The sequence below is a fragment of the Rhinolophus hipposideros genome (assembly GCF_964194185.1).
Source record: "Rhinolophus hipposideros genome assembly, chromosome: 20".
Lineage (NCBI taxonomy): Eukaryota > Metazoa > Chordata > Mammalia > Chiroptera > Rhinolophidae > Rhinolophus > Rhinolophus hipposideros.
The window spans coordinates 35,103,534-35,115,065 of NC_138066.1; the positions used below are offsets into that span (position 1 = coordinate 35,103,534).

Genomic DNA, 11,532 nt, shown 5'->3' on the forward strand with positions numbered 1-11,532 from the left:
GCACTAGCCCCTCCCTTCTCAGAACCTCCAGCCCTGGGACAGGGCAAACAAATGAACTTGCTATGAAAAGGACAGTGGGAGGCTGGGGACCTTGTCCTGCACTTCCCAGGACCCCGTCCTCTAAGAAGATAGGGGAAGGGAGGGAGAACTAAGAGGGGACAAGCCATCTTGACTGTAGGGGAGAGGAATATGGGGTGGGGGAAGATGCCCCCAACTCACCCCCTACACACATACACGGAGAGGGAGCCCCCCCCCCCAGTTCCTTGGCCTAGGTTCCCCCTCCAGGCTAAGGGCCTCTCTGCTTCCCCAGATGCCTGGGTGCAAAGAAGGGCTTGGCTTGGCTCCTCCCTGGAGGTTAAAAATTATAGTCATTCTAACTGCACTTTGGAAACCAGGCAAGGGGAGAAGATAAATGAAGAAAAACTAGATAGAAAAAGAAAAAAAAGAGAGAGCGCGAGCGATTGATAGAGATGATATTAAATTATTAACTGAAGCTGGCCAGAGGGGAGGACCCCCCCCCACCACCCCCATGCACTTTGAGAGCTGCCCCTCCTCCCCCTAAACCAGAGAGAACTGCTCCCCACACCAGGTCCCCAAGGTAGGGCTGCCGATCAGAGCTGTGAGTTAACACAACAGGGTCCTGGCCACCCCCCTTGCTCTGCCCCTCCCTCTGTGCCCCTTTGGCACCCCCACCCCCGTACTCCCTCTGCTCTCTGCCACTCGTGCCCGCTGAGTTCCATCTACCTCTCACGCTGGATGCCAGCTGGCCCCTCACCAGCCTGCCCTGCTGCCCGCACAGCTCCCCTTTCAAGTGCCCAGCCCCAGGGGCCTCTCCCTGTCTACCCCCCCACTCCTGCACCTTGGCACCCACACAGGAAAAACTGTGGCTCCAGCTCCCGCCCTCCTCACATCCCGCAGTATTAGCTACAATCCAGATGCTGCTGCACTAGGGGCGAGGGGGCTGTGCGTGAGCTTCTCCCAGAGCCTCCACCCCCTTAGGACTCTGTTTCCCATATGTCTTCTGGGCTCTCTCTGACCTCTGCCCTCCTCCTTCCCCACTCCCACTCAACTTACTAACCCAGCCTCTGGGTGGGCAGGCCCCAAGGAATGGGGTGCTTTGATCAATGGCACTTAGTTGAGGCCCCAGGAGAAGGGGTGGTTGGTGCTCCTCCTTTTCTCTTTGAAGCTCTTTAGGCCAGCCACCCCTCTACCCTTGGGACCCTTTTCCCCTCTTTTCTCTAATTCAGGGACTTTGGCTTGAGCCGCCTCCCACCCTTCTGGTGTGGAGTGCTCTGTTGGTCTGCACTTGGGTGAGCTGCCTTCCTCCTCCTCCCTTTGGCTAGCATCCATTCTGCAGGGGAGAGGGTCTGAGGAGGTAACTCTCCCATGGATGGGGCGAGGGGAGGGTGGGGAGGGACAGAGCAGACCAGAGGGCCCTGGGCTCAGGGCTGCATGTCGGCAGGGATGAATGGGTGGACACAGATGCCCCCGGAAGCCATGGGGAACGGGGCAGGGGCAGGGGAGGGGTGCCAGGGCTTCCTGCGCTTTGCACTATTGGGGCAAAAATGTCTTAAGCAGTGGGGAACCTGCCACCCCACCCTAACCCTCAGCCTGCCACAGCCCCCTACCCCCTACACACACACACACACACACACACACGCACGCACGCACGCACACACACGAAGGCAATGCTATGCTGCCCATCAGGGCATGTCTGTCCCCCACTGTTCAGGTGTTCTGACAGGTGGGAGGGCCTGGAAGAGCATCCTGTCACCTGGGCGTGTGCCTGCCCTGCCCCACTTGGGCTGGTGGGCTGCGCATGCTGTCTTTGTTCTCCCTCTTTCTCCCTGGGGCACTGATTCCTGTATTCCTCCTGTCCTATGGGCCAGCCCCTCTTGTACCCTCCTCCTACCCCTGGGGGCCCAGTGGAATTCCTGACCTGTCTGCTGTCTCCCCATCCCTCCAGCCCCAACTCTACCCTTCCAGTCCCATTCTCAGCCATGGCCATGGTGGAGAAAAGGCCTTGAAGAGGCTTGGCCTCTTACAGGCATTTGGGAATCCCCTCCCCCCTCCCCAATCATATGAGCTGTGACCCCCCACTCCTCCCTTGACCCCCTCCCCCTCACGCTCAGTGATGTGGGGTGTATGTGTGCGTTTCTCTGCGTGAATGTGTGAGCGAGTACACGTGGTGGGGGAGGAGCTGGGGGGACTCAGGAGTGCCACGAACCTGCTCTAGAGAGGCAGCTGTCCCAGTCCCTGCTTTGGAAGTGGGCGACAGGGCCCTCTCCTGGGGGCCATTGGTGCTAATGAGGGGGATGGCCTTGATGTGGGTGCTTAGCATGCCTCCCCCAGTATTGGCCCGGGGCACTAGGGCAGGCAGGGTGGGGCAGCAGGTGCAGTATTGGTGGGAGGAGTGGCTACTGAGAATAGGATGAGGGGGCCAGGACAGGACAAGGGGGTGCCAGAGCCATGACCACTACCCCGCCCCCACCACCTGCCTCTCCATCTCAGTATTCCCCGTCCCATCACTCATAACACACATACCTCATCCAGCCTCCTCTCTGCTCAGAATTGGGGAGGGTGGGGGTGGAGGAGCCCCTACCCCTTCCCCTGGTGGCGGGTCTACAGGGCTGGGAGAGGGCAGGGCGTGTGACATAGACACAGTCCATAAGGGGGACAGTAATTCCTGCCCTGGGAACTCCTGGGTTGGGGGAGGGGGACACTTCCCTGGAGGCGCTACTGAATGTATGAGAAGCTGGTGCTGGGGTGGGGGGAGGGGGGTTGTGGCCAGAAACAGGGAAGGAGGTAGGTCCCTTTCCCAGGGAGGGGTGGGGCCAGTAGGGGTGAATTGGGGGGGGCTCCTACTCCTGCCCCACATTGACAATCAGTATGTCTGTTATGTGCGATTTTTCACCCCGTTGTGTTTTTGGGTCAGGATTTTAAAGAAAGATATTTTTATGGTAATTGTTGCTCGTCTATTTTACTATATATTTATGTAATAAATATATGATGAAAATAACCCCCTTGGGCACCCCCCCCCCTTAGACTTGTGTGCTGTTTCCCTGTATCCTCCCATCTGCTGGCAGAGTACCCGCCCCACAGACTGACCAGATGGAGAGGTGTGCCCCCAGCCTTGGCAATATTTCCACCACCCCCCCCAGAACGAGCACACACCACAGAAGCCAGCTCAGCTGTGAACTATTGGATTTGAGACAGAAATAGAACAAATTGGGGGGCTAGGGAATAAGGGGCGGAGAGAATGGTTTAAATAGGGGAGGACGGGAGGTTCAGTGATGGGGGAGGGAGGCAGGTATTTACAAGAAGGCTCGGGGGGCCAGAGGCTCATCTTGGAATATTTTATAACAATATAAATAAGATTCTGGTTTGCTTTTCCTTTTCGTCTCGTAAAGGAGAGAGAAGTGCAGAGTTCGATTCTGTACAAGGGGGCAGCGGCAGAAGGCCGGCCGGGCGGGTCACTGGGCGTCCACCCGGAAGGACAGCAGCTTCTCGGAATGCATGTTGTTCAGGGTCCGCAGGTCCGGCAGCTTGAGCAGCAGCTTGGTGAAGCGGGAAGTCTCCAAGGGCCGGTTCTTCAGCACCAGAGCCCGAAGAGCCCGCAGCAGCGTCTCCTGGAGCTGCTCCACCGAAGCGGAATTCTCCATTCCCGAGCGGTCTGTGGGGAAGACGACAGCAGTGAGGCAGGCTCCCTGAGCTCCTCTGACGAGGAACCGGAGGTCTGCAAGGAGGAGGAGGAGGACGTGGTGGGCAATGCAGCCTCTCCCTGAAACCCCTCAGAAGGCCGGCCGAGGGGAAGGAGGAGGAGGAGAGCATCACTCCTCCTCCCAGACCTCTGCCCCAGAGCAGGAGGTGCCTGAGAGCTGGGAGCATGGGCTCAGCAGGGCTGGTCACCTCCCATCCCACAAGGCCCCTCTCCTTCCCTGAACAGGCCGAACATATCCAGGCTCCCTTGCTTTGTGCTCTGTAGTTCCCTCTGCCTGGATGCCCTTTCCCCCCAATTCCTACCCTGCACCACCCCCACCCGGCAATATCTTAATTGTCCTTTGAGGCCCCACTTAAATGTCACCTCCATGCCCATCTCCCCAGGCAGAAATAGTTGTGTTTCCAAAGCCCTTGGTTCATGCTTCTACTGTGACACTTATCTCACTGTTTTATAATTAGTCGGGCATGAGTCTGTCTCCCAAGCTAGACTGTGTCTGAATCATGTCTGTATCCCCAGTGCCCAGCACAGGGCCTGGCATAGAGTAGGTACTCCATAAAAGGTGTGTTGAATTGAACTGCGTCCGCCTCCTCCCCCGGGGTCAGACTCAGGCGAAAGCTTGACCTACCTGCAGAGACAAGCACCACCGCAGTGAAGAGACCCAGCTCCTCCTCAGTAAGCGCCAGGGAGTTGAGCTTCTCGCTGAAGTCGAACATGGCATTGAGAAGGTCTCCCATGCCCATGGCGCCAAGCTCCTGCAGGCTGTAGGTGGTGCGGCTCAGGAACATCACCGTCTGGTCCTTCACGTTGAACAGCGATGCAAAGCGCACCATCAGCACCTAAAGGGACAGTCATCCTGAGTGGGGGTGGCAGGAGCACTTACCAATCATACCTCTACAGTGTTCTGAAGGGTATACTGGTGCTGCCTTGGATTTTTCAGTAAACAGTGGGGATAGTTTCCGAATGGGTAACGGTGCTGCTGGAGGGGGGAAGGGAGGGACCGGGTGGTAGGATGGGGAATATCCCCCTGGTTTTGGAATCCAACAGGCCTGAATCTGAATCTCAACTTTGTCACTACCTGTGACCTTAGGCAAGGCACTTCACCAAAATGAACGTGCTTGGGCCTAGAATGGGGGTAGCAATGTGCCCTACGGTGTTATTTTAAGGCAGTGGGATAGGATTAGACCTCAGCCGAGAAGACAAGTCCCAGCCATCCTGAGGCAGGAGTGGGAGGCATTCTGTCCCCTCCTCATCAGTTAGTCTTTAAAGACAAAAATACTAGGCTCCCAAAGCCTTTCAGAGCCCCTGCCTGCCCTAGACACCAACCCCTTCTTCCGGGTGCTATCCAAGGTCAAGAGTAGGGAGCACAAAGAGTCACTCACCTCAAAGGTGCCAGCCTTTAGCAGGGTGACCTGGTCATGCTGAGAAAGATCACGAAAGCCAGGGATGTGCTTGGCAAACTCGACCACCTCCCGCACAGCGGGTGTGAAGCTCATGGAGAAATCTTCCCAGATCTCTTGCACGGTTCGCCCACTGCGTCCTTGGGGATACATGTTCATCGGACATGCCTGGAGGAGAAAGGGATTTGGGGAAGGGAGTTATCAGCTAGGCAATCTTGGATGGGCTCCCCCAGCAGGTCTGGGACCTAGATTCCGTCTCACTGAGGGGCTGTGGCCCTGGAGGATGGGTCTTTCAGGTAAAGTAGCAACAAGGTGCCAGGTGGAGATCAGGGATTCCCAAGCAGAGCCCTTGCGGCCGGGCTGAGCATCCTCCTCTGGGAAGAGGATAGCCCTGTGTTAGCGTCCAGGCACACCCAGCTGCCCTGAGCTAAATCCAGTCATCTGGGCCCCCTGCCCGCCTCACCCCTAGTGCCCTCACCAGTAGAATGTTCTTGGAGTTGCCCTGCCGAGGACCGTTGGCCGGTGCTTCGCCTTCTGGGGCTGGGTACACGTGGGTGGGGCATAGACGGTGCCCATTGCTGTTGGGCTGGTGGCAGCTGTGGTGGGCAGGGCCAGGGGACCAGGCGGGAGGGTAGGAGGAGGGAGTCTGGCATAAACCGTTCAGGGCCTCATTATGACGCTGAGCGGCCATGATGTTGTTGTCATTGGGGACAGGCCGGCAGCCCTGACTTTCCCAGCGATGTGCAGTGGTGGCCGGAGGGCTGCCTGATGCATGGTTGGCATTGAAGTTGCCAGTTGAAGTGCCCAGCTTGTCATGGGCATAGGTGAAGATCTCTCGGTGGGCCCGGGCCACCTGGGATATCACATCTTCCACTGTGGGCTCAGGACTTGGGGATCGGGGAGGCGTCAGCTGTTGTGGGAACTGGGAGAAGCCCACCAGGGGTGAGGGGGCCGGAGCTGGGGGTGGTGAGGGGCCCATGGGGCCTGGGGTCGGGTGCTGGGTGGGCGAGGTCTCTAGTGGGCACTGGCTGCTCAGTTGGTTGTTGGCCAGGTTCATGGCGCTCTGCATCTCAGCGAGCATCCGCTGCTTCTCTCGTTTGGGGATGCGCCCAAAACGCACAGCTGTGACAGGATGAGAGCAATGTCAGGAAGTTCTCATACACACTCACGTGCTTCTCTTCCTTCCTCCTGAAAGGGCAAGAACCTGAAAAGGCTTGGGGTTCCACAGCAAAACTCAAACCAGCAAAGCCACACCCATCAGGGGGTTTTCTAAGTAGGGATTGCAGTAGGAGGTGACCAGAGGGACTAATGGGAAAGAAATGTGCGTTTACCAAGATGAAGTATGGGCACCCCCTATGGAAATGAGGCTCATGGTAGGATGTGTCTTAGTTTAGAACTTTTTTTAAAGGAGGGATTCATTCAGACGCTTAGGGTTAAAGGAAGGGGGAGGGCGTGGGGATACTTGTGGGGCAACAGTGCTTCCTCACCATCTCGGGACATGCCCACGGAAAGACACTTCTTGAAGCGACACTGCTGGCAGCGGTTGCGATTGATGCGGACGATGGAGCAGTTCTCATTTTTCAGACACCTTTTGTACTGGATGTTTTGCTGGATGCTCCGACGGAAAAAGCCCTGCAAGGCAGGGGACGCTAGTGAGCGTCTCTGTCTCAGCCAGACCTGTGTTCTGGGAGGGCGTCACCTGCCCCTGCTCTTCCCCCCAACCTGCCTCACCTTGCAGCCCTCACAGGCATGCACGCCATAGTGGAAGCCCGAGGCAACGTCTCCACACACTTTACACAGTAGCACCATGCCATTGAGCTCTGTGGGAAAAGAGGGGCAGCGGGTGAGCAGGGGGGCTGTCTGAGGGGCTGGAGATAGAGGTTTTCTGGGCTGGAGATTCTGGGATAACACTGAGGAGTAGCGTCAGTATCTAGGGGGCACCTGCATGACCAGACTGGGCCGGACAGCTGCTGCAACTCTAGGAGAAATCTCCAAGGCCAGGGTAGGCCCTGAGGATAACTGTCACAGGACACCAACTCCTAACGCAGGCCTGGCCGCCTTCCTTTCCCCCACATCAAGCTGGAAATGTACTCACTGGTGATGTTGCTGGTGCTCTTGCTGGGGGACACTCGGCTGCTGTCTTCCAGGGTCACTTGTAGACCCCCTGGGGGGCTCCCATTATAGAAGGAGGATGAGGAGGAGGAAGATGAAGAAGAGGGAGAGCCATCATCACTCAAGCTGGGTGGAATGCTCCCAAAGGAGCGAGCAGGATCCTGGGTGAGGGAGCCAGTGGGTGACGGTGGGAAGTAGGTGGGGCAGCCTTGGGTCAGGGCCTGAAAGCTGCCATTTGAGCTGTCGCTGTACAGGGACTCGGGGCTGGTGCGGCTTGGGGAAGAGCCGCTGGAGCCAATGTAGGTGATGACGCCACCTGGCAGGAGAAGACAGGGAAGCGGCTGTTAGCCACCATATATCTCTGGTCCTAGCGCACCACTCTGTTCGTCCTCCACCTGCCTCCCCCAAACACTGTTGGACACTCAGAAGTTAACCACGTAGAACCCTAATCTTAAGAGTCCCCAGGATAGCCACAATAAGCAACTCCCCAACGCATACTAGATTCGGCCAACCAACACCCATGACCCTTTGCAGGGTATATTCAGCTTCTGCTTTGTGTGTCAGGTATGTCCGTAGAGGTATGACCCCTGTGGGCATCTCACATACCAGTATGTGGCCCCCCTGCCCTGGATGACTTCCTTGGGAATACTGACTGCAGCTAATGACTGCAGTCAGCGTCAGACCTAAAGATGGGATGAGCAGCTGAGACCCATTCATAAGGCCCAGTCTTCCAAAATAAACAGCTGCTGATTAACACCAAGAACATTCCAGGGATGAGACCATGCAGGGGCAGCTAGCCAACAGTGAGGAGAGTGGAGGTCTTACAAGAGTAGAATAGTTACATTCCCCCAAAATCAGAAGATATATTCTCTGAAGGTACAGAATATACTGAACCTGCCCAGTCTGGTTCCCCTGGTCTCCAATAGCAGGAGTCAGAGTGGAGTCTCTCTCTCAGTCCAGGAAAGACAACAGTGCATATTGCAGGAGGTAAACATGAAGGACAAATTGCTCAGCCTACAGCTTTGGAACTCCCTGTCCACATCTCTCAGCCTGGTGACAACGACCTTGGTTCTCTGGCCACTCAGGGACTTTGGCCCTCTGATTACATTGCCAACCAGGTGGCCGTGTTCCCGTGGTATCAGCAGGACAAAAAGGTGACCTGCCTGCCACACCTTTGCCAAGCACCTAGTTTGGCCTGCCATGGGAGGGGTGGGAGGAGGGAGGATCCCAGGACACAACACGTGTGAGCCGACACAGGCCATGTTACCGTGTCTCCAGAGGCACATGTCTTGCTCACCCACTGACACACACTAAGCTGGGCAGGGCAACCCTAAAATAGCTCAAGGTTGGTCAGGGTGAACCTAGCTCCCTGTAAAATAGTTGCACAACAGGATCAGCTCCTACAGTTTCAAGGCTGACATGGGGGGGTGGGATATTTATATGGTGGTAAATGAACTTGACCTAGTTCTCCCATCCCCAAAAGAGGAGTAAGACTCCTCAAAGATACTTCCAACCTGGAAGTGAGGGGCACGCTCAAGAGTCTAGTTCTAGATCTAGAGCTATCACTACCAGCTTGATTTGTGACCTAGAGGAAATCAACTCCCCTCTCTGGGTCTCAGTTTTCCTTTCTGTGAAACGGAAAGACGAGACTTGATATCCTTTCATCTATGATTCTGGGATGTGGTTGTTCTGGGGATAGTCCTTAGGACGCAAACTGTAGCTTGTTTGTGGGGGTGGGGAGTAAGCCTGTTTGCAGGACTAAGGGAAGAGATGCTTGGGGAACAGAAAGAATTTGGAATGTGGTGAAGCTGAGTCTAAAGGCAGTACAGGAAATAGGTGCAAACAGAATAAAGAGGAAAGAAATGAAGAGAACGGTAACTAAATGTGAGAGCTCTTTGAGGAGTGTAAACATGAGGCCACGCGAGGTCAGGGATGGCTCCATCTTACTCTGCTTCGGTGATGGGAAGGAGGGGGGACCGGAGCAAGCGGACAGGAAAAGGAGGCAGGCGGGGGCGGTGAGTCAGCCCAGCTTCACCCAGATCTCGGCGGGGCGGGGCGGGAGCTGAGCCCTCAGCAGGCCTCACGTCCCCGCTCCACGTGTGCCTCTTGCACGTGGCTCCCCAACGAGGAACCCCGGAACTCGAGAGCCCGCCCTCTCCGCTTCCCGTCAATCCGGAACAGCAGCCCCGCCCCTCCCGGGCCACCGGGTCCTAGGCTGGGCCCCCATAGCTAGTTGGACCAGGACGACTGAGGGGAGGAGAGAAGGGAACACGCGTTGCCGGGGCGACCGGAGGGCGGAGCTCATTATGTAACGGGGCCGAGAGGCAACGACCAATGAGGTGGCGAACACGGCTTCTGCTGAATGAAAACAAACGCAGCACGTGGGCCCGGCTCTGCAGCCATGTGAGCCCTCTGGGCCGCCCCAGCGCAGTGGGTATCCTCCCTGGGGCCAAGCGCCACTCTCCCAGCTCCTCAAGTGCCGGTTCCTACTGTCACTGAGGATTCCCCAGTGAGATCCGACCCACTGCCCCAGCCCCTCCTGCTTTGGAGTCCCGATCACCCCACTGCTTCTCAGGTTCCTTCCAGCCTGCGGAAACTAGAGGAAGAGAAAGAGAGGAAGGAGAAGGCCCTCTTTCCGAAAAGGCCAGGCATGCCACAGCTGCAGGGGGTGGACAGATGGATGCTTCTGGGGGCACTGCTCCAAAACTCCCAGGCCCTCTAAACTATTCACCTCACCACCACATATACCTGCTCTCTATTTCCTGCTGCCCAGGATCCCAGTCTTCAGGCTAAAGAGAGCTTTAGGACGCTGTGGGGTGGTGGTAGAGCGCCTCCGGGCGTATTGCCAGGCCGAACAACCGGCTCTAGAAATCCCTGCCTGTGGCCCCCATCACGCTAGAAAATCCCCGCGCCGACGGAGTCCCCAGTCCCTTACAAAGTTCCTCTTGTTCTAAGGCATAGATGGAAGTGAGGAGACAGTGACACAGAAAGGATGACGACAGTAAGGAAATCTCAGTACCTGTGTTGTTGTTGGAGTCCAGGGTCGTCATGTCTTCACAGGCTGAGAGTGGTCATTCAAACTGAACCTTGACACAAACTGGAGGTTGCAATTGCCGCTGTCGCCCCCTGGGCGCTGGCTGAGGGTAGGGAGTGGACCCCGCGGCTCCCGAGCAGGATCAGAGGTATCCTGCAGCAAGGTCTTGGGATGGCCGGACTGCAGCTCTGCAGAAGGGGAGGACGCTGAGGAAACGGAGGTCTGCTTTGCATGGGAAGAGGAGAGAGAGTGTGGAGGAAAGGGGCCAGGGGAAATCAGCCTGCAGCAGTTCTAACTAGAAGGTAGCAAGGTAGGTCGGGTCTGCAGTGCACCGGGTGCTACTGCCCCACGGCTCCGCAGCGCTGTAGGGTAGCGAATCTGGAGCTCCCGGTGTAAAAGTCCCAGAGGGAGAGAGGTTGCAGTCGGGAAGTAAGTAGGTGATGGGGAAAAACAGGGCACTCAGGCGCAAAGAAGCGAGACGTGTGCCCTGCTACGTTCCCTCGGCAGCAATATTTCACTCTGCCAATCTCAGCCGCCTTTTGCCCCAGCCTTTTTCCCTGGGACAGAAGGCTCTGCGCAGGCGCCAGCAACCCAGGGTTCCCGGGCCGCACGCGGCACTGGAGCAGGTACCATGTGATCCCAGGGAGCGCCTCGTGCCCCAGTGACACACTTTTCCAGCAGCAGGCACGTTGAGCTCCGTGCGCGTGCGTAACGCCAACGCTGCCGGGATTTGTAGTCCACGGGCAAAGTAGGCAGACTGCGTGTATTTCCCCCTTTTGCCTTGCAAAAGCTCTTGCTGGGACTAGGGAGGAGCTGAGAACCGGGTGGGTGGGGTGCGCTGAAGAGTCAGGGTGGCGTGTTTGGAAAGCCTGTATGGCAGAGGCATGTGAATTCCTGGGGAGGGACTGGCAAGCTTGGCTGCTCTCTGGGAGATCAAAGCTAACAGGCCTTTTCCGCAAACCTTGCAAACGTGAGGGCTTCACGTGATTTCAGAACTGACCTCGCCTTGAGGTTACTGGTGACACGGGGAGAGAAGACAAGTAGGGGAGGGAGATATCTCCTGAGTCAGTAGCTTAAGCTGAACTTCTGCTACGGGGCCAAATCCTGAGACCAAAAGGAAATATGACCCCCTTTCCCTTCTACTCCCCTTAGGGAGAGCACCCCCTAGGGAAAGGAGTTGCTCTGGGGGTGGGGATGCCCCTGGGGACTCCTTGTTTGCTTGTGTGACACCACCCCACCCATTGGAGGTGACTTTGCAGTGAGTCATT

General features: G+C 56.9%; 1 protein-coding gene across 1 annotated transcript; it reads right to left on the bottom strand.

Moving 5' to 3' along the window:
* Positions 1–3,187: 3,187 nt before the first annotated feature.
* On the bottom strand, positions 3,188–11,029 carry NR1D1 (nuclear receptor subfamily 1 group D member 1). The gene is made up of 8 exons (XM_081028879.1): positions 10,250–11,029; positions 7,214–7,546; positions 6,850–6,938; positions 6,606–6,750; positions 5,597–6,240; positions 5,101–5,286; positions 4,347–4,557; positions 3,188–3,673 (listed from the first exon to the last, which is right to left on the bottom strand). The coding sequence occupies exons 1-8, from the start codon at positions 10,278–10,280 to the stop codon at positions 3,474–3,476; spliced, it is 1,839 nt and encodes a 612-aa protein (XP_080885005.1). The 5' UTR covers positions 10,281–11,029; the 3' UTR covers positions 3,188–3,473.
* Positions 11,030–11,532: the final 503 nt, after the last annotated feature.